At 43.2% G+C, this 23,266-nt stretch overlaps 2 protein-coding genes across 13 annotated transcripts in view; one reads left to right on the top strand and one right to left on the bottom strand.

Moving 5' to 3' along the window:
- The first annotated feature begins 414 nt into the window (after positions 1 to 414).
- BID (BH3 interacting domain death agonist) lies at positions 415 to 9,768 on the top strand. The gene is made up of 5 exons (XM_077759275.1): positions 415 to 489; positions 2,558 to 2,768; positions 5,724 to 5,863; positions 8,102 to 8,314; positions 9,525 to 9,768. Exons 1-5 carry the CDS (start codon positions 478 to 480, stop codon positions 9,534 to 9,536), a joined length of 588 nt encoding a protein of 195 aa, XP_077615401.1. The 5' UTR covers positions 415 to 477; the 3' UTR covers positions 9,537 to 9,768.
- Positions 9,769 to 12,352: 2,584 nt separating this feature from the next.
- The window catches only part of BCL2L13 (BCL2 like 13), an 88,777-nt gene continuing 77,863 nt past the window's right edge, over positions 12,353 to 23,266 (bottom strand). For 9 of the 12 annotated variants that reach the window (XM_077759263.1, XM_077759274.1, XM_077759265.1 and 6 more), the window contains one exon: positions 12,353 to 18,905. In XM_077759263.1, coding sequence (XP_077615389.1) covers positions 18,087 to 18,905 — 819 coding nt within the window. In that variant the 3' untranslated portion in view covers positions 12,353 to 18,086. The remainder of the gene's footprint in view (positions 18,906 to 23,266) is intronic. The other 3 variants (XM_077759273.1, XM_077759271.1, XM_077759272.1) reach the window with 2 other exon arrangements.

Below are 23,266 nucleotides of genomic sequence, written 5' to 3'. Positions count from 1 at the left end.
CTTGTAGGAAGTGCACTAATAAAAGTATTTGCCTGAAAAGAATTCAAAAACTAGATTGCCCTCTTTGCGTGATCAGTGAGGTCTTAGGATCAGTGAGCTCGGGGTGGGAGGGCTGAGCTCTGAGGTTGGAGGATCAGCTCTGCGGAGCTCTTCGTGCCTTGGCAAGTCTCTATAATGAGGAAAACTCCAAAGTGCGCTCACTTGGGATGCTGCCCAGGTTCCGTGCTGTGGAGAAAGAACAGCCTGGGTGAGTGTGGTTGGAATGGGCGAGGTGGGAGCTCGGCAACTATGGCTGGAGCGCCTTCCAGCCAGGACCCAGGCTGACTCCCCCTCCTTCTTTCCTGAGGGTCCTGGCAGGAGGTGTCCCTGCAGGGAACAGCTGACTACCCTGTGTGCATGTGTGTCCTTTTCCAGGCTGCTGACTCGGGACCCCTACAAAGCCGGAAGCAAGTCGAGCCCTGCAAGGCTGCCGGTGCCATGGATTCTCAGGTCCGTCTGTGCACTTCCCCTGGAGAAATGCTTTGGGAGGGGGAGCGAGGGTAACTGGGGCCAGCTTGTTCTTCGTGGGTGTGCTGTCCGCGTGCACCCAGCCGACCCCTTCTTTGACAGCGCTGCAGAGAGGAGCCTCACATTCACAACTTGCTGGCACATAGTGAAAAAAGAAAGACCGGTCCTCCCTCCTCTTCCTTTCCCTCCACTGTGTGCCTGGTTGCGCACTGGAAGAGCAAGGTGGCTTTCTGATTCAGGACCATTTAGAAGCTCTAGAGTTCTTAGAAGCGATCCCCCTAAGGTCTTATAGGCCGTTCCCCTGGCTTTAGCAGGATGGTACCTAAACTGCCTGGTCTAAACTGCCTTGTCTGTACTTACCTTTTAATTAGCTGGAAGAGAAAATCATGGTGTATCCATCAGAAGCTCTTTATTTATCTACTTACTATAGTCTTTCTGCTTCCCTTCTTTGCCAAATTCTGTAGAGGCCCCTAGCACCAGAGGCTTTTCTGTGTCCACACTGTGTGCATCAGCCTTCTGTTCCCACCAGCTATTGTGAGAGGTAACTGCAAAAAATCTAAGGATTTGGTGGTTAGTAAATTTCGTGGCCCACAGTTTCTGAATCCCTAAGCATAGCAACATCTGACACCTGGAAGGTTCTCAACATATGCTTGTTGAATATCCTAATAAAGGAAGGAAACCACATGGTTTTTCAGCTTGCTAGTTGGAGCCTGAGACATAGCTGGTTCAGCAGAGACGGTGGAAGAAACGAAGGGTGTTCTTGAGTTTCTAAGCTGTCTTGAGAGAGAGACTAAGCAATCAGGAGAGGCGCAGAGAGAGAGGTCTCCAAGAGAGAGAATCCCAAGCAGGCTCCACACTAACATGGGGCTCGAACTCCCAAACCATGAGATCATGACCTGAGCTGAAACCAAGAGTCGGACTACTTAACCAGCTGAGCCACCCAATTTTTTCCCTTTTAAAGGGATAATTCTGGAAAAGTAAGGGCCAATTAGCAATATGTTAGCACCTTATTTTGTCCATTTTATTTATTTAAAACAATTTGCCCTCTAAAAACTGTCCTAAAAGTTTTCTGGTTATTTTCCTAATGAAAAATCGGACTTAGAAGACAGAAATAAATGTTACAATCACCTTCATCTTCTTCTGTTGACTTTCCCTTACAAGCTAGTATGTGTGTTTTACATTTATTTGGGCAAATCTCAGTATCCCCAGCCTTCCGGATGATTCCCTCTTTCATCCCAGGTCTCTGATTGCTCTGAGTGCACCTGGGCTGCTGGGGCTGTGAGTTCTCACCTTTGTTTGCCAAGAACATTGTCCCAGATGCAGTCAGTACACTAGAAATGTCCTTGCAGGCTCCCAGAGCACGGATGCTAAGCTGAGTTCCCCTGCAAAAGTGTTGCTAGCAGATGGCAAGCCGCCAGGCAGAGACCACCAGCCCCTCACATTAGAGCAGGCGCCATCCCCCTATACGAAGCACAGCAAGCCCGCCCAAAGGCAGATGTTATCTGTGGTCACTGTTTCCTAGTAATTATGGAAAATCTGCTGGTTCCACAATACCATCTTGGCTCACAAAGAAGATTATGAAAGAGTTTCTGACTGCTGGGTGTGTAGCTGGTAAGGTGGGCTCAAGTTGGTAAGGTATGTGAGAGTTAGCTTATGCGTGTAGGTGTATAAGGATGAGATCTAAGTGATGATATTTGCTGACTTACTTAAAACAGCCTTTGGACAACCCCCCTCCCTGAAAGCAAGCTCACCCCAGCTCAGTGTCTTCAGGATGTCAAGCAAACGGTAGATGAACCACGTTCTGCAGAATTGGGGCTTCCTCTGTGGCATCTACAGGCAGCATTGCTTAAGGCAGACACTGCAGATTCGGCCTCTGCCCCCTGATGCTCTTGCCCGCACGGGCTTATTCACATATCTTGGGCCAGGGAGGTTCTTTCAGGCCCAGCTGTCCTCGGGCTCCTTTTGCCAAGCTCAGCTGTAGGAAGGGCCTGTGGCCCCCCTGGATCCGCGTCCCATGGGTCTCCCTGACTTGACTCCCTTTTCATCTTAGGTCAGCAATGGTTCGAGCCTCCATGATGAGCGCATCACAAACTTGCTGCTGTTTGGCTTCCTCCAAAACTGCTCCAACTATAATTTCCACAGAGAGTTAGAGGTGTTGGGCCGTGAACTGCCTGCGCCAGCTTACCTGGAGGAGGACCACGATGATGAGCTCCAGACAGATGGCAACCGGAGCAGCCACTTCCTGGATAGCGAGGAGACAGGTACCTGGCACAGCCTCCTCCGCCCCAAATCTGGGCTTCACTCTCCCCAGTAACATTTAGGGAGCTTTGGGCTCAGTGTCCACCTCTGTGGTTTCAGCCCACTGCGTGTTTGTGTCATATTGTTTGGTTTGTACCTGAGGACTCTGTAGTTTCCAATCAGCTGAAATCCAGTTTCTTTATAATGAGTATTGGAATCTGTATAGAACCTCACACTTTTATGTTCATATGTATTATGACGTGATTATATACAACATAACTATGGCATTGAAATATTCTGAACCTAATTTCCTGGTGAGAAAACTGAGGCCCAAAGAAGGGCAAATTACAAACCCCAAGTCAGGCAACTACTGGGCACCGTCGGGCCAGGCCTCTTTCCTTGAGCTGGGCTCCATTGCCCTCTGCTGCTGCCTCCCAGGATATCACGCTTTCAGAACTTCTTCACATTTTCTCACTCTCATCCCCTGTGCTGCCCTTCCAACCTCACTTTTTATTCCTCTTTGCCGCTGGTGCACCGTCCACAGATGGAGGCCTCCTCAGCTGAAGGCTGGGGGAGTAGGGCTGGGGAGCAAGCTGAGGGTCAGCCACTCCTAGATTTGGGCCCGGAACAGTGTTTCTCAGTAGTGTGCACATTGAAATTCCATGAGGAACGTTTTCAAAATGCAGAGTCCTTGGGCCCGAGTGCAGCTGTCTGAACCAACATGTTCTAGGGTGGAAGACTGCCAGGTGTTTCTGGGGTATATGCCCTGATTACAATCACTGCCTCAAGGGACTCTGAGGACCTGGACCCAGGCCTCCCAACCTAGCAAGCGGACTGAAATCCTGCCTCCCAGAAATCTCCTGACATGAGAGAATGCACTGCCCTCTGGTGGCCCTGAGGGAGACCAACAGCTGGTCCAGCTTTTGGACCTCCGGGTCTGTGTTAAATTGGGTGGATGGGGAAGTGTCAGGAGTTACCCCACTAGCCAGGGGGTGCCAAGTGCTTTAGAATCCAGCTACCATATCTTCTGGGTAGCCCTAAACTTGAATAAAGGCAACTGACCCCCTTTGGGGAAGGCTTAGGAGGGGGTGGAGGGCAGGAATGGCTTTACTTATCAGAAGCTGCGGCTAGAGTAACTATAATCAGAGGCTGTTCCCTGGGTGGTCTTTTGCTCTTCTACACCATTCCTTGCCCTTAGACTGACTGCAAAGCCTGACTTGATTCAAATGGCATTTGCAAAGGTACACAACTTCACCTCTGGTGGAAAACCAGCATGTAGATTAAGTACCTGATGAGATTGGGAAGCAAAAGGCAAACTAGACGCTTTGTATACCACAGTTTCATTGGTGAATTCATTTACTCAGCTGGACACTTACTGAATCCACTATGACTCCTGAAGTTGCTGCAACAAAGTGGAAAAGCACAGAGAAATCAGTGAGGCAGAGACAGTATAGTAGGAGCTACCTAGAGGGTGGGTCCTTTGAGAGGGATCAGGAAAGACCTCATGGCTGTAACCGCAGTTGAGCTGGGCTGTGGAGGAAGGGGTACTTTGGCTCTTTGGTAACTGGGAAGAAGTAACGGCAACGGTGTAAGCAAACACTTGAAGATGGAAAGATTAGGGTCTTTAGAAGGCACTGTTGAGTTTGGCCAGAGTGTTTGGAGGGAATAGTGGAAGTTATGGTCCAAGGTGTTTTGAGGCTGGGTTACAGCTTGTCACTGGAACGGGTGTGAGCCCGTGAATGATTAGAGAAGTGAGGTCGTATCCATACTCTGGATCACAGTCAAGACCACGCTGAGGACACAAAATTTAAGGAGGCCCCCTCTCCAGGGTCCCACCAGGACACTTCTCAGAGCCTCTTTACCTCTTGCACCTAAGTGCCTCGCTTCCCAAAGTATATTGTGGAGAGTGGAGAAGGGCCTGGAAGGCCGTGAGAGTGGCCAAGAGGCTGCTGTAATTATCCAGATGAGAGCTGATGGAGGACCCACGGCCAGGTGGTGGCGGTGGTGACGGTGGGACAGATGGTTGTATCTGCGCTCTGAGATAAGACGTGACGATTGCTGAGGGTGGCTGCAGGGACCAGGGAGATTGAGATTTCTGTCCTGAGTAAGTAAGAAGCTGGAGGGAAGGTGCAAACACAGAATATAAGATTTAATGAGAGAAATAGCCATGGCTGGCATTTATTGATTACTTACTAGGAGCTAGGTACACGATCCATCCATTTGCACATTCATTCATTTGAACAGTTGTCTGTTGAGCACCTACCGTGTGCCCTGCGTTATTTTCAGTGCTGTGTATTTGGCAGTAAGCAAAACAGTTTTAAAAATTGGAGCTCTTAGGAAGCTTACCTTCCGGCAAGGGACTCAGACAAAGAAAATGGGCAGGTAAAATATATGGTAGTAGGGAGTGCCGAGGAGGGGAAAGGGAGGACAGCGGAGAGGGTGGAATCTCAGACAGAGTGGCGTTTGAGTAGCAAGAGAAGGAGCTGCGGTCTCTGGCAGCAGATGCGGGGCTCTAACTTGGTCTGACTGCAGAGCCCCTGCCCCCACACCTTCCTAGGCTGACACCTGTTACGTGGTGATTTATAGAACTGGCAGCTGTGAAGGTTGCCGTCAGATTCGTGCCATGGCTGCTCAGAGTCACAGATGCCCTCGCATCACTGTCCTTTTCGTGGACAAGTGGTAACTCTGTAGGTAGGGTGAGGCCCGCTTCTCTGGTCTTCTGCTTGCTTAGACCCTTTCCTGGCCCCAGCACACTCCAACCCTGCTTCCCTGCCTGTGGGTCCCAGGTACTCCCATGGTGGCTCTAGAAGGGAGCATCTGCTCAGCAAGCCCACCATGGTGAGCTGAGGAAGCAGGAGCTGGCTTTGTTCCAGAACAGAATCCCTTTCTTTTTCCGGTATGGGGTGGTTTGGGAGGAAGGGTCAAACAGGCCATTGTCTGAATATGCTGTGTCTCTGTGTCCCTGCCTCAATATTCAGATTCTGAGAGTCAAGAGGAAATCATCCAAGATATCGCCAGGCAGCTCGCCCAAATAGGGGACAGGATGGATCACAGCATCCACCCAAGACTGGTGAATAACCTGGCAATACAGTTTATGAATGTGAACCTGTCGGAAGAAGTAAGTGAGAAAATACACCAGTGCCTTTTCTGGGTTAGTCAGGAAGTGTGAGAACTTTCTCAGTTGTCAGGTGTTTTGTTTTTAATTTTACTTCCAGTGTAGTTAACATACAGTGTTATATTAGTTTCAGTTGTACAATATAGTGATTTAACAGTTCTATGTATTACTCAGTTTTCAATATGATAAGGTGTACTCTTAAGCCTCTTCACCGATTTCCCTCATCCTCATAACCCACCTCTTCTCTGGTAACCATCAGTGTGTTCTCTATGTTAAGAGTCGGTTTTTTGATTTGTCTCTTTTTCCCCCCTCCCTTTGTTCCTTTGTTTTGTTTCTTAAATTCCATATATGAATGAAATCACATGGTGTTTGTCCTTCTCTGACTAGCTTAGGACTCTCTAGATCTAGCCATGCTGTTGTGAAGGGCAAGATTTCATTCTTTTTTACAGCTGAGTAATATTCCATTGTGTGTATATATATATATATATATACACACACACACATCTTCTTTATCCATTCATAGATAAAGACACTCTGTGTCTATCCATGGACACTTGGGCCGCTTCCATAGTTTGGCTATTATAAATAATGCTGCAGTAAACATAGGAGTGCAAATATCCCTTCAATTAGTGTTTTGATATTTGGTTAAATACCCAGTAATGTAATTAGTGGATGGTAGGGTAGTTCTGTTTTTAACTTTTTGAGGAACTTCTTCCGTACTATTTTCCACAAGGCTACACCAGTTTGCATTCCTACCAACAGTGCAGGAAGCTTCTTTTTACTCCACATTCTCATCAACACCAGTTGTGCTTTGTGTTGATTTTAGCCATTCTCAGAGGTGTGAGGTGGTATCTCATTATGGGTTTGATTTGTATTTCCCTGATGATGAGTGATGTTCAGCATCTTTTCATGTGTCTGTCGGCCACCGTGTGTCCTCTTTGGAGAAATGTCTGTTCATGTCTTCTGCCCATTTTTAATTGGATTGTTTGTTTTTTCAGGTTGTAGAAGTTCTTTATAAATGTTGGATACTACCACTATTGGATATGTTATTTGAAAACATCTTCTCCCAGTCCACAGACTGCCTTTTAGTTTCCAGTTGTTAATTAAAACACTGAGGTCTGTCCTGTGTCCCATGTCAGACAAACCAGTGTCCAGTGAGGTAACTCATTGCCTACAAAAGAATTGGAAATAGAATCATAGCATGGTTAATTGTCTTTTCAGAAGAGTTAATGTATTTGATATTTAGGAAACCTGAACCTTAAGTCAGGAGTCAAGATTTTGGGTATAAAAGCCTCCAAAAAGATTAACAAAACGTATATGACTCTTCCAGGACTAACTTACTCTTTCCTCAGTTTTAGAGAGCTGAATAAAAATGTGAGTGAGGCCATCAAGTCACTTACCACATGTGACAAGAAGAGTGACATATTATTTAGCCCACTACTTTTAACGTCCTGGTTAATATCAATATACAGACACCAGCAGAGCTTCTGCCTATCGTGAGGCACCGTAAGCTATCTAGCCTTCCTGGAGAAACTTAGTGGAAGAGAGAGATGCCCCAAGGCTGTCAAATCTGTGGTTACAGGAGTTCGGAGGAGAGAAAGGTTCCATCCTTTTGACTGGAGTTGCAAGTATCCCTCACTGCCTCGAAATGTATGTGTCAGTCCTCCAGGGTTCAGCCTGGGCAGCCTCCTGCCTCCAGGAAGGTTTGTCTCCACTCTGGATCAGCAGCTGTCATAGCAGCGATATTGTTCTGCCTCGGGGAACAATGTTCACTTAATTGTGCATATGAGTTGATGAGCTTGAAGGTCCTTAAGAGTCCAGTGGTGTATGGCGTGCTCCTCCCATGCAGCAAGAATGTCACATTTAGCCCCCTTCATCCCCTTCCCATAGCTAGGTCTGCACCGGTAAGATAGGTCTAAGACGTCTTGGGTATTTAACTAGTTCTTTAAGTGCCTTAGAAGCAGGGAATGGCTGTGTTGTCTAATGTAAACACACACACACTCAGTAAAGACGTATTTGGTGATGTGTGTCCAGCTGCAGGGACTGAGCTCGGCCTACCCTTGCCATTGCCTCTCCAAATTAAATTGTTTCTCATTCTCTCCTCCAGCCTCCTCAGCTGTTTAATAAGTTCTTCCCTCGAAACGAAAGCACGCTTCTTCCTACGTAACACTGGTAGACTGTTCTTTCAGAGGGCAGAATATTAGTAAATGAGGTTCCGCGCGACCCTGTGTTTACATGCAGGACAGAAGGAAGCACCTTGCTGCTACACTGGAGCAGGTCCTGCAGACTTACCCAAAGGATATGGAGAAGGAGAAGACCATGCTCATGTTGGCCATGGTACTGGCCAAAAAGGTGGCCGACCACACACCGTCCTTGCTCCGTGATGTCTTTCGCACAACAGTGAACTTTATTAACCAGAACCTACTCACGTATGTGAGGAACTTAGTCAGAAATGTAAGAACCAGTGATGTGAGCTCCTTGGCGTTTCACTGCATCCCCTTGGTCTCTGCCTGTTCCCTCTAAGATCTGGAAGTTCAGCAGAACTCTCTGCTGCAGGGTTCTTTCATCCTTTCTCCCCTGCTTCTGGTGACCAGACCACGAGAAAGGGACCTTGCTGCTCAGGTAGAAAGGCTTGGTTTTGCTTCTGTGAGAAGGTTGTGTTGTAGAAGGTGGTGATGAGCACCACCTTGAGATTCATCAACTTTATTTTTAAGATGCCCTGCTATCAGAGCGCACCACGCACTGTGTTCTTGCTAGGATCCCAGTAGTACAGCGTAGGTTACAGGAGGAGCATGAGAATGTGGCCGGAGTGTCCCTACCTGAGCGTCTTCCATCTGCCCTCCTCTTCGTCTCATCACAAACATAAGTATAATTTACATTTAAAAACACATTAAGAGGATGTTGGGGAGAGAGACCAAAATGGTTAGTCAAAAAGGGAGAAAAACTATTTGAAATCTTCCTCAGAAAACCTGTCCGAAAATTAAGACTAAGATATTAAAAGTCACAATTCTTCACGATGCTGTCCAAGAAGAAGGGCCAGACAGGCGTTAAAGTCTGTTGCTTCACTTTAACTGGAAATTAAGTGGCTGTATCTTACCTGTAAGTTTGAAAATACTAGTGAATGTTCAGGATTTTGTGTGTCGGAAGCATTACTCCGGCATCTGACCCCTGATGCCTTTCTCTGTCTGCCATGTTGTTCGCTTATGGCAGCATTTTAAAACTGGAGAATGAATACAAGTCTCGAATCAGGTGTTAAATGAAGCTGAATTGCTGGGAGACGGTAAGCCTGAGAAGGTTCCTGAACATCTTTCACCGACGACAGTCTATCGGGGCTATAAGTGGGCAGGATATCAGCAGCAGTCTGTGTTAACAGCTTCCTGAAGGGCTGAAACAGAACCTTCATTCCTTGGACCAAGATGCTTCTTGGCGCCAGAAGTGATTCACTAGATGTGAATATCCAGGTCTCGGCGCCTTGAAAGCCTAGGTCTTTGCACTTGCTCCCATGTAGCAAAAGGAGGATGCAAGGATCTAAGGCTGACAAGGCTCCAGAGTGTGTTTACAAACCCTGGCTTCACATCTATTGATTGTGGCACCAGAGCCCTTAAGTACTGAATCCTGGTTTGTGGATCCGATGCGCTAATTCTAGTTCCCTTTCTTGCTGCAGGAGATGGACTGAGTGCACGACTCTGCAAAAGTGCGACTGATGAAAACTTGACGTGGTGACAAGGGCACACCTGCCTCCAGTGGAAACGGAGCCAAGGCTGTGTAAGCAGCGCTCTTAGGGAAGATGGGCTCAAAATAATATGTATTTATTTCCTACTGTTTTAAAGATGTTTTAAGCAGGTGATTTGTTTAGAAATTTTACCTTGACATACTTGAATGAAAATGTCAACTTGCACAGATTTGAATGAGTGTCATACCATCTTCTAAATCCACTACACAGTGTGCCTTTATCTTATTTCACCTGTACAGGTGTTCACTTGGAAATTAAATTTAAGAACAGATTGTAAGACAGAAGAAAAAGACAAGGTTTTTTTTTTTGTTTAAGGAAAAAAAAAAACCAATGTTTTTTTGTTTTTAAAAAAACTACTGTTTATTAAAATGGGGTGTGTCTGACAGCTGGCAGTATTTGAGGAGAATGAAGTCTGGAGACCGATGTACTTAGTCCTCACAAGTGAACAATTCCTCTCAACGCAGGGAACATCTTAATACTAAGGAAGTAACAGTCTTCCCATTTAAAAACCAAACAGTATAAGAGGTTCTGGACTAAAATTCTGTACTCAAACAATGGGAAAATCAGGCCTCAAAATGTGATTTTTTTCAACTCGATTTCCTTTTGAGTCAAGAAGGACCATAGGCAATTAAAAGGTATGGAGGTCATTTAAGGGCCCGTGTCAACCACAGTTTCCAAAATCAGGTAACTAAATGTACCTTTTCTCTTTCTAAGCCAGCTTAAAAGGCTCTGATAAAAATTTTAAGCTGGTTGAGTATCAGAACTACTGCATATAGCCCATGGGGGAATGTCTGTTAATAATCTTGTATTTTCATTTTCCTCCCATAATTCCTCAGCTCACCCTTGCCCAAGAAGCTACATCTGAAGAAAACAGGTTTCTAGGCATAAAAGATGAAAGACTAGTTAGACTTTTTTTTCTTTTTTCTGAGAAAAAAAAAAACTAGGCACCCCTAGTTAGACTTTTAAAAATTCAACAGTTAAGGGGCGCCTGGGTGGCTCAGTTGGTTAGGCGTCCGANAAAAAAAATTTAAAAAAAAAAAAAAAAAAAAAAAAATTCAACAGTTAAGGTTGGTTCCCTTTCTTAGAAACACAGTCAGAATCCAAGTAATAAAAGCAAGGCATTTAGGTAGTGCCAAAGTAAACCAGGGAGACCTTACATTTAGAAACAGTGCAATATTGGTCTTGTTCCCAGTGTTAAGCATTTCCGGGGATTCTGTTTAAAGGTACAGTGGTGGATGCTGGGTCCATATCACACACATTAATGTCATGCTTACCAGTAACACTTGTTACTGTGAATAGACCACTCTGGGGACTAATAGGTAATTAAGAAATACTTTCTTGTTATCAAAAAGTTTCCTGTTCCTTGAGAGTTTAATCAGAAAAGAAACATGACTGCATTGTTCAGCATTAAATACATACCACAATCTTGGTCTCAATCTGCTATCTGCAGTATGTTGCAAATACTAAAAACTGTGCAGCACAAAAGCCAGTGTTTGGAAATAAACCCGTAATGCTGTTATGTTTTGGAGTGGATTTTTTTTTTTTTGAAGGATTCATATCACAGTGGAAACAAGTTGAATCACACACATACATAACATACTCATCCATATGTGTTATCAGTCAGTTCAGATTCTCACTGGCTGAAGGGGGGGGGGGGNCCCGGGGGGGGGGGGGGGGAAGGGGATACTTTCTTCCAAAAGGAACAATTTAAATACAAATAGTCAACTCTAATGGAAGAAAAAAAGAGATCTAAAAATGACAGATAATCCCAGACTATCTGTTATAATACTTACAACTTTTCACAGCATCTTTACCTGCCAAGTTTTGCTTTAATTAAAACAGTAAGCCACCATTTTCATGCAGCTTATACACGTTTTGGTATAAATTTTTCAGACCAAGTTAGACTTTCTCAGCCATGAAGCAAAATTATCACCTTGTTCCCAAACCAGCATTATGAAAAGAGTTCACTGTATCAAAAACAGATGTTCACAGTCTTGAGCACATCCCAGCCACAGTGACCAAAGCATATCCTAGAAGTTGGTGGATTTTACACTTGGACCATAAACGTCATGGATATAACTGAAAGTTTTTTAATTCAGAGAATGTGTTTCATCCTGCTGCTTTTTTTTTTAATTTGAATTAAGCAATGGAAATTCCTCGGTTAAAGATAAAAACCTTTCTGGGGCTCCTGGGTCACTTAAATGTCCAACTCTTGATCTCTGCTGAGGTCATGATCTGAGTTTTCTGAGTTTAAGCCCCACATTGGGCTCTGTGCTAACTGCCCAAAGCCTGCTTGGGATTCTCCCCCTCTCTAGTGTACTCCCTCTTCCCCACTCACACACTCTTTCAAAAAGTTGCCTCACCTCTAGCAGCTTAACAAGGCTGGATTCTAAATCAATCAAACGCTCTCTTCTTCAGAAGCTGTTTGGCATATCTGAAAGTCAGGTGGACTATCTGGTGTAGTCAGAAGGTCAAATCATTCCTGATCTCACCACTTAGGATCTAGCACTAACTGCAGAGATGCTCAGGGCTACCTTAAAGGGTCACAGCACCAGAACCTGCTTTTATTTTCCAACAATTTCACTGCTGACTGGGAACCTGAATATTGAGTGCCCTTTGAATATTATGATCCTGTTTTCAGAACCTGAAGGCAAAGCACGTTAAGTGTGTACCTATTAAGACCATAAGATTATCTGAAATGATCCCTCTGAAGTCAAGGGCATAAGGTTACCATATGAATACAAAGAGGAGTCCATCAATTATCTTCAGATCTCATTTTATTTCAACCTCCAGTGTATTCTCCCCAACACACTGCTTCTGACAGCACAGTTCATAGATTTGGATTTTGTTCCTTTCCCCTGATGAAGAGTAGATTGGCCAAAGGGCAGATAACAGGAGGGAAAAGGAGGAGCCAGAATAACCCACAAATAAGGTGAGCAAATCAGAGTTGTTAGGAGAGCTAATGGAAATTCATACAAAGTAAATACATGCACTCAAGTGAAATGCTTCTGTTAATTACCAAAATTACCATTTAATTCCAGTAATTTTGAGGAGATGAGAGCATTAGAACCAATAATAAATTGAACTCAGTCAAGGGATGAGGTAGAAAGAGGCACTTTTAATGTGAAGGAAAAGAGAAATGAAAGCTAAGATAGCAGGAAAAATAAACGAATTCTATCTTTTCCTTTGGTGCTGGCCAAGGACCAATCTATGTAATACAATTGTCTTGCTAAAAATGAGGAACCAAGTTATTCCAGACTCTGTAACAGGGAAGATTGTATTTCAGCTTCCTTTTATTCCTGGAACAAACAGTAATAAAATGTCAAAACTTTTGTTCATAATAATACACTGATTAACCAATTTCCTCTGGTGGGTGCAAAAAACACTCACTGAGCAACATCACTATAAAACTTCCCCTTAGAAGGTTGAGAAGGGAGCAAGGTACACCCTAGGCCAGCTGCTACTTTTTAACTTATTACAAGGCCTTGCAAATATCCCTGAGAACATCTCCAACCTGAGCTTACGATGAAGCAGCTGCCTGGCTAGAGCTATTGCAGTGTAAACATAAACATCGGGAGGGCCCTGATGGTCTAAATTCACAGGAACATGGTAAGCCAGGTACAGGCTAAATAGTCTTACATAAAGGGAAGACCAGGATGTTTTAATATTTTAGTTTCATGACCGTTTCCACTCTCTATGGAGTTCTATATATGAGGTAACTAAGGAATAGTGACTAAATTTTTAAGAACTGGTATCCTATAGCCAAGGCCCCAGTGTAGTGTGGAATAAAGCAGATGTTTCACTGGAAAGTCACCTAGTGTCAGCTCCTGGGCAAGATGTGTCTGTGGCTGTGCCTTGCCAGCTCTCGAGTTGGTGACCTCTCTAATGTTGAGAGGCCAAGCAGTGACTCTCAAGTGGGGAGGTCTCCCCCACTTGATTTCATCCCACTTCACAATCCATGGCATAGGCAGGGGGAAAGGAAAATAGGGAAAAGGGAAGAGAAAGTGTCAAGATGCTGTCTTCAAGTCATTTGGTGATGAATCCTGTAAGACTGCCTTACTCTTGTTTACAGGCAGAAGTACTTCTCTGACACACTAACTAAAACTAATGAAAGACCTATACCAGCAATAACTGTTCATTCTTTAGCCACAAGGCACCGCATTTGCTATTTAAGGGAAAATCATCTGTTACAAATTGGGAATAACCCTGGACATAACCTTCACTCCTGTTTCTGTAGAACATGCTCAATATTTAGATTAGGCCAGATGGAACCATTGTACAAATCAAGAAAAAACTCCCTTTCTTCCAGGGCACAGTCTGGTGCACCTGGCTGCCCTTGTGCGGTCTATGATTGGCACAACCATTTGTAGAGAACCTACTGATCCTGCTTGGCAGGGTCATAAATGTGAAAACTGAAAAAAAGCACTAGACTTGGAGTCAGAAAAATTCACAGTGTCACCTTTGCCTCTCCCATGCTAGAAGACTTGAAAAGTCATTAAACCCCGATTAGGTCTCCTCACAGTGTAAGCTGGGGGTGAGGGCTATGAATATCCACTGCAACCGTGAAGGTGGAATAAGGTATGTGAGGGCACACAATTCCCGGCAAACTAAATGTTCAACTATTTGTTAAAATTCTAATGACCCACACTTTTTAAGGAAAAGGATACTCTAATACAGGAAAAATATGCACCCTCAACTGGAACCCATCTCACAGCTGAACCTCCTCAGTGGTGAATGCTGTAATGGGAAGTTGTCACTCATAGCAGATTTCATTCCTCCAGAGAAGCCACATTTTTCTGGCACAGTGTTGCTGAGATACAGTAGCGCCCTCTCATCCTCCCTGGTGGATGCCTGAAACCGTGGAGAATACTGAGCCCTATGTATGTTTTCCCCCCAACATACATATCTATGGTTAAGTTTAGCTTATAAACTAGGCATAGGAGACATTAACAAGAAAATAGAATTATGGTATTATACCATAATGAGTTCTGTGAATGCGATCTTCCTCTCGTAATAATCTTATTGTACTAAGACACTTGTGATGACATGAGATGACAAAATGCCTACGCAATGAGATGGAGTGAGGCGAGCGATGCAGGCACTGTGATGAAACGTTAGGCTACTACTGACCTTCTGAGGATACATGAGAAAGGATCATCTACTTCTGGGCCATGGCTGACTGCAGGTAACTGAACCGCAGAAAACGAAACTGCAGACAAAGGGATTTGTGAGGAAATCGGTTCAGAGGCCAGAAACTGTTCCATAAAGTAATCAAATAGTCTACAGGCCTTCTATGAAATATGATCACCACCTCAAATTCTTACCTATAATACCTTTTATTTCTATTAAGACATCTCTTAAAATAATTTTAAAATTCTGCAGGTATGACATTTGTCCACGTCATGCCTTTTAGAGAAAAAGGCAAAGAGCGGGCATTACTTTTGTATTATTAGAGGGAATTAGCATGAAGGCTGGGGAAATTAATTTCCACAAGACATTAATGGTTGTGTACTTCAAAAAACCACATTCCTGGGCTCATTGTTTATTCCCCCAGGACAGACCCATTTAAGTAGCTGCATTTTGATATGAGATGGTACAGAAACCCAGGCGAGAGGGGGTATCAAGGATGCCTTTGTGTGGTGAATGTGTGAACCAAATGGTCAACAGTTGCTTTTCATTTTCTAGAAAGCTTTCTAGAGGGCAATGATACAGGAGTCCCTGTAAGGCACACTATAGATACTGATTTCTATGGGCTCAGAATTATTATTTTAATACAAAGAGGATAAAGTGGCATTCTTTAATTCTGGTATTTTTTTCAAGAAACCTTCGGTGGTTTTTTTGCCAAGTTTTCAGAAATCATTATATTCAATAAAGCAATTAAGAAGAATTCTAGAGGACTTACTAATACAAACTCTTCCTCAATAGTTTAAAGAATGAGGAATGATAAATGGTGATCTTCTTAATTCCACATTTGAGTTCCATAAGCAGGTGGCATTTATCCTCAATCTTCCTTTTACCTTAGATTTAGATGTAATGTAAGTTGGGGAGGCCTGGGGGAGAAGAAATGGCCTCCTACTACCAGCCCCACCAAAAAAGAGGGAGGTGGGAGGTTGAGAAATAATTTTCTTTTAATAAGCAAAAAACAGGAACTGTTGTAAGCAGCAGTCCTCATTAGGGTATTTCCCCTCCAGTGCCAGAGGCAGAGGATAAGGAAGTGAAGAAGCAACAGGCACAATGACACATCCTATTACTCAGGAACCACCACCGATTCAATCTAGAGAAAGCCAATGGAAAAGAGTATTAACCATTACCCAGCAAGATGCAATTGGCGAATCACTCTGGGTTAATGTTCAACAGATAGGAGAACAGACCAGCACATGGCAGCATCCTCTCACAGGTCTCAGTCTTTCCTTTAGTGGAGAACACAGATCTCCTTGTAGTGGCTCAGAACTAAACCCGATTTCTATTAGAGCTTAAATGTGTTCAGCTAATGGGTTTGAGGCTCCAGAGTTTAAAAGTGTCAACACTGGAAGGAAAATATTTTATTATAAAAGAGAAAAAAATCAAGATAACCCACCAGTGTGCTCTTATCCTATGCAAACACAAAATTGGCAACTAGAATACTGAGTGACCTGATGTCAGAGCCAACTGTCAGAGTCGAAGGAGTGAAGACAACCTTTACTGCATCAATCTCATTCCCCCACCTCCCCTCTAGCTACACTAATCAAGGTGCAACAAAACCCTTTAAAATATCACTCCCTAAGGCGCTACAACTCAGAACATAAAGATACACTGCATGATAAAGCTGAATAGACAACACACTTCAGACCTTTCCTCGATCAGCTTGTAAATAGTATTGCTTTAGGGAGAAGATTTAATTAAAAAAAAAAAAATTTAAAAAAGAAAGCACATTTAAAACGTCAAGTTTTGGAGATCAGGATAGTAAAGTAATTTTATTACAAATTTCAGGATCTAAAAAGTAATTTGTTACATTTACTAAGATAAATCTGAGATGACCTGTATCAAGCATGTGTGTCCTGCATAGTGACACTGTGATCCTCAGGCATGAAGACACGGTCCCACCCCACCCCCCCGCTTTAGGGATGGGATCAGCCAGATGAAGGAAAATTACACTGATTCTCAACTAGCACATACTGATTAGAATCATTTTGGTTTATCACTCTGGCATTTGGACTGTAAAGAGTTCAGGGAAGAAGTCTTATTCTTAAACTCTGAAAGCCAAACTAAAATCTTGAGGGCACCCTCAAGAAAGTCAAGCTTTTCTTGTACTACTTTTTATTTCAATGGTATTTAGGAGACTTTATGTATTTAGTAAGAGTCATGATTCAACTGGTCTGTAAGCCCAAGTATGAACACCCTTATCACATGGCAAGAGACCGCAGAGAAGCTGGTTGACCAGTAAGAAGACTGAGGCCAGATAAGAAAACACACTAGCGCAGGTTCTAGACAGTGACCACCCAGCAACAGAGGTGCTGCCAGCGAGTAACCATGAGCTCTGTAGGGTCGCCATACACAAAAGGGCCAGAAAAGACCTCGACAGGCATTTCTAAGCCATCCTTCTGCTTCTGAATGTGACAAATTCCCTCTCTAGCCAGTTACTTGCCCTTGCATTCACAGGCAGGGAACCCTAGGTCTCTGTTATATTTATTTTTTTTAAAGATTACTAAAGATAACATCTTTACAAGGTGTAGGGAACATCAGGGACTTAGTGGGCATGAGCAAGTGCTCTCCCATGGCATCTTACAAAGAACCTGGGGGCGAAGAGGAGCGGTGCAGTACCTGAGAGGCAGCGGAGACATAGGGGAAAGCACCCTCGCGCTACAGGACTAAGAAGGTGGGGAAGAAAAGAAGAGCCACAAAGGAATGGCTGCAAAACAGCATGTTCATCAGGAAAGATGAAATCCAAGGGCAGGAACAAATCAATAGCTGAGGAGCCCACAGCTAAGCTCTGTTGCTTGGGAATTTCTAACCCAGATTCTCCTAAATTAACCCTCTCCCACTAAAGCTGTGGCTCTCAACAGGAACAATTTCACCCCCAGGGGACATTTGGCGATGTTGGGAGACACTTCTGGTTGTCACAAATGGGGGAAGGGTGCTAGTGGTATTTAGTGCATAGAGGCCAGAGATGTTGCTAAACATCCTACAGTGCACAGGACAGCCCGCTACAACACAGGATTCATCATGATGTCATTGATGCCAAGGTTGAGAAGCCCTGTTCTAGAGGGAGTCCTTGACTCAAGAGATTCTGAATGGAGCATGAGCCACGGCCCTTGGAACTTAACAGTCAGACAAACGTGAATGCCCTCTACCTCAAGCCCTACTATGTGGATCGATGTATGCCTTATTGAGCCAAAGTCCCCCATTATCCCAGAGTGTTCCACAAATGTCCAATCAGCTGTTGGCGGTTCAAAGTCAGTCAGTACAGCTAAGACCTTACATCTTTTTTGTCTTCTTTCTCTTCTGAAAGATCTGCTATTTCTTTCTCAGAGCCAGTGCCACCCCAACTACCACTGCCAGGATGGCAACGGCAGCGGCCCCTCCAAACAGCAGTATAGACTTGCCCTCACCCAGGGGCAAGGCCTTCTCCTCTCCAGCAGGGGAGGGCCCTTCTCGAAGACTCTCTCTCCTAACAAGCATCTCCTTTTCACTCAGCAGTGTTTCTGTGGGTTCCAGTGCAGGGATCACTTCCTCTTCTAGTTCAACAGATTCAATTGCTGCTGCTTTTGTCTTCATCAAGTTCTCTTCTTCATCAAGTTCCACGAACAACGATGTAGCAGGGCTGACTTTCTCAACTGCAATCGCTTCTGTGTCGGGTTCCCTCATCTCTAGCAAGGAAGTGGCAGTGATATGCGGAAGTAAGGGAGCGGGTGCTTCAGGGAATGCCTCCTGCAGCACCTTGGCTGGCAAGACTGCAGACGCCACGGCAGCCTCTTCCACACCTTCAGGTATTTCTTCTTTCTCCACATGTACGATGTCAGAATTGGAAGAGTTGTTCTCGCTTTTCTCTCCAGCCCCGTTACTATCTAAGCTTTTGACTTCTTCGGGATCCATTGCAATCTGCTGCCAGGACTCGGGACCTAGGGACACTGGGAGGCTTTCTGTGTGCCAACTCTGACTGGCTGAGAGTGAAACAGGTAAGCTCTCTGACTGCCAAGAAGTGGTCACAGTAGGAGACTCTGGAGGACTGACTTGTCCAGAGTTGTCACTGGGCAGGATATAAATGTCATTGCTATCTTCTGCAACGATTCCAGGGTATTCCTCCTCCTCTGATTCAAGGTTAAAGACAGTGCCCTGGAAGAGAAGGAAGAGAGTCAATACAAAGAATGGTAAATATATTTAAAATAAATATAAATCTGGAAAAAAATTCTTTTCCAAACTGAAGTTCTAGGAATAAATACATTGTTTACAGTTATGTAGTTTCTGGATAGAATGCATTTAACTGTAGACAAATGCAGAGGAAGAATTTATTTTTTATTCGTTTTTTTATGAATATAATGTATTGTCAAATTGGCTTACATATAACACCCAGTGCTCATCCCAGCAAGTGTACTCAGCAGAAGAATTTTTAACTAGTCTTCTGACCAATTTCCTTGAAACTAAAAAACCAAAATGTGATTTTTATATTCAATTTGATGTGTGTATATATATATATATACTTATTGTATTGAGTATATGTATATATTCAATATATGTATATATTCAATACAATAATTAATGCAAAATAGCAACGAAAATAAAGGCAAGAACCTTCCTCTCAAGGCATTTATCACTTAGTAAGGCAATGCTACCCTATCCTACAGTCCAAGTGCTAGTAAGAGTTCAGCTGGAGAGATGATGACTTCTTGTGGTGGAGGCTGCAGCAGGCAGAGAGATGCCTGAGAGCTTCATGGAGAAACCAGCATTTACAGTGGCACGTAAGAAATGGGTCATAGTCTATGGTGAAAGCCATGGACAAGACACAATACCTGCAAAAGCATATAAATATAAAAAAGGGGACAGCACAAAAACAGACACTCAGGTCAATGGAACAGAAAAGAGAACCCAGAAATGGACCAACAAATGCATGGCCAACTAATTTTTGACAAAGCAGGAAAGAATATTCAATGGAATAAAGATAGTCTCTTCAGCAAGTGGTGCTGGGAAAACTGGACCGCGACACATAGAAAAATGAACCTGGACCACTTTCTTACATCATACACAAAAATAAACTCAAAATGGATGGAAGACCTAAATGTAAGACAGGAAGCCATCAAATTCCTCGAGGAGAAAGCAGGCAAAAACCTCTCTGACCTTGGCCGCAGCAACTTCTTACTCAACGCGTCTCCAGAGGCAAGGGAGACCAAAGCAAAAATGAACTATTGGCACCTCATCGAGATAAAAATCTTCTGCACAGTGAAGGAAACAATCAGCAAAACTAAAAGGCAATTGACAGAATGAGAGAAGATATACGCAAATGACATATCAGATAAAGGGTTAGCATCCAAAATCTATAAAGAACTTCTCAAACTTAACACCCAAAAAACAAATAATCCAGTGAAGAAATGGACAAAAGACATGAATAGACACTTATCCAAAGAAGACATCCAGATGGCCAACCGACACATGAAAAGATGCTCAACATCACTCATCATCAGGGAAATACAAACCAAAACCACAATGAGATACCACCTCACACCTGTCAGAATGGCTAACATTAACAACTCAGGCAACAACAGATGTTGGCAAGGATGAGGAAAATGAAGATCTCTTTTGCACTGCTCGTGGGAATACAAACTGGTACAGCCTCTCTGGAAAGCAGTATGGAGCTTCCTCAAAAAATTAAAAACAAAACCACCCTGTGACCCAGCAATTGCACTACTAGGTATTTATCCAAGGGATACAGGTGTGCTGTTTTGAAGGGGGACATGCACCCCAATGTTTATAGCAGCACTATCGACAATAGATGTCCATCGATGGATGCATGGATAAAGGAGATGTGGTATATCTATATAATGGAGTATTACTTGGCAATCAAAAAGAATGAAATCTTGCCATTTGCAACTATGTGGNCTTCTCAAACTTAACACCCAAAAAACAAATAATCCAGTGAAGAAATGGACAAAAGACATGAATAGACACTTATCCAAAGAAGACATCCAGATGGCCAACCGACACATGAAAAGATGCTCAACATCACTCATCATCAGGGAAATACAAACCAAAACCACAATGAGATACCACCTCACACCTGTCAGAATGGCTAACATTAACAACTCAGGCAACAACAGATGTTGGCAAGGATGAGGAAAATGAAGATCTCTTTTGCACTGCTCGTGGGAATACAAACTGGTACAGCCTCTCTGGAAAGCAGTATGGAGCTTCCTCAAAAAATTAAAAACAAAACCACCCTGTGACCCAGCAATTGCACTACTAGGTATTTATCCAAGGGATACAGGTGTGCTGTTTTGAAGGGGGACATGCACCCCAATGTTTATAGCAGCACTATCGACAATAGATGTCCATCGATGGATGCATGGATAAAGGAGATGTGGTATATCTATATAATGGAGTATTACTTGGCAATCAAAAAGAATGAAATCTTGCCATTTGCAACTATGTGGATGGAACTAGAGTATATAATGCTAAGCGAAATTAGAGAAAGACAAGTATCATATGACTTCACTCATATGAGGGCTTTAGATACAAAACAGATGAACATAAGGGAAGGGAAGCAAAAATAATATAAAAACAGTGAGAGGGACAAAACATGAGACTCTTAAATATGGAGAACAAACAGAGGGTTGCTGGAGTGGTTGTGGGAGGGGGGATGGGCTACATGGGTAAGGGGCATTAAGGAATCTAATCCTGAAATCATTGTTGCACTACATGCTAACTAACTTGGATGTAAATTAAAAAATTAATTTAAAAAAAAATAAAAAGAAAATAAAAAAGGGAACATTAAGTAGCCCAGTCTGAGTAATGTACTATGTACATGAAGTATAGAAAGTTCTGTTAGGAAAGGGACCCTGGAAAACCTGACAGAGAACTAAGAAATATGGACTTTACTCAACAGGACATGGTCAATGAAGTCTTTTAGCTACACAAGGACCATCACAGCTCCACTTTAAAATGATTTGAGAGCAGTGGCCAGAGGGACACCAGAAATGCAGGACTCTTGCTTCTCTCTTTAACAAGAGTCTTTACACAAAAGCAATAAAAATAAACGTCAGGGGCACCTGCTCAGTTGGTAGAGCACCCGTCTCTTGATCTCAGGGTCGTTGAGTTCAACAAAACATGAAGCCTACTTAAAATAAAAAGTTTATTAAAGAAATTCACTGTCTAGATGTGAAGACTGACATTTGAATAATTTTAGTATGATACACAAAGCTCTAAGACAGGTATATGCACAGGACAATAGGGGAACCCAAAGGAAGAGAGAATCAACGGAGTGTAATGTTCATAAAGACCTAAAGAAAGCTTCACAAAATGTCTGGATGACACTCGGAAATGCTTGCAGAGAGTCTGAGTAGGACATGTAAGGCAAATTAATTCCTATTTTGTGATTATAGTTGCTATTCATAGGAAGTAGAATAATTTTATTCTTCAATCAAAACCAAAAGCATTCTGTATACAGTAAGGCTCTAATATAAACCAGTAGTCTATTAGCCCCACATAAAAAGAAACCAGAAAAGCAACTAAACGAATAACATGATCATAATGTCAACATTCTAACTGCCCCACGTTCTACCTCAACCCTTGTTTCAATCTCCTTAAGAAGTCCTGGAGGTCATCAGGGATAGTCTGTGAATGAACATATGCAGAAAGACAAAACAGTAGAGTAATTATAAATACAATTATTTGTAGGAAAAAAGAAATGGTTTGAACCCTAGCTCCAACATACCAGATGTGTAAATTTGAATGCACTGCTTGCTTTCTGAAGCAGGTTCCAGGCTCTGAGCTGTCAGCACAGAGCCCAATGCAGGACTCAAAACCCCCGAACTGGGAGATCATGACCGGAGCCAGTTGGACACTTAACTGACTGAGCCATCCAGGCGGCCCTTTTGCTTAACCATTTAAACTTCAATTTATTCATAAATGGAATATGAATTCATTGGTAAGGTTGTTACAAAACTTAGATATAATATTTATCATGCTTAGCATAGAACCTTGTACATAGTAAGCAATCAATAATAAATTATCCTGTTTTTTTCATTATTATTATTTTTGTTGTCATTGGGTTTTGTTTTTTTTTTTTTGCTATTATTTTTGGTATGCTGATGGGAGAAAGAACCACCTAAACTGAAAAAAAAAAATGTAAACTAGAAGCAATTTGAAATAATACCCTTCTTTAGGTAGAAAACGTAATTAACAAACCTTTTCCTCCTTCCTCAACTCTCCTAAATAGAGGTATCACAAAACTGGAAAGTAAATCTCTCTTTAGAAAATTACAGTAGTATAGGGGCGCCTGGGTGGCTCAGTTGCTTAAGCATCCAACTTCAGTTCAAGTCATGATCTTGCAGTTCGTGAGTTTAAACTCCACATTGGACTCTGTGCTAACAGCTCAGGGCATGAAGCCTGCTTCGGATCTATGTCTCCCTCTCTCTCTGCCCCTCTCCCACTCGCACTCTCTCAAAAATAAATAAACGTTAAAAAAATTACAATAGTATACATCA

The sequence above is a fragment of the Crocuta crocuta genome, unplaced genomic scaffold (genome assembly GCF_008692635.1).
Source record: "Crocuta crocuta isolate KB4526 unplaced genomic scaffold, BGI_CrCroc_1.0 scaffold72, whole genome shotgun sequence".
In the NCBI taxonomy this organism is placed as follows: Eukaryota; Metazoa; Chordata; class Mammalia; order Carnivora; family Hyaenidae; genus Crocuta; species Crocuta crocuta.
Note: the sequence above shows the minus strand (reverse complement) of the source record. Positions and strands in the feature narration are given on the sequence as shown.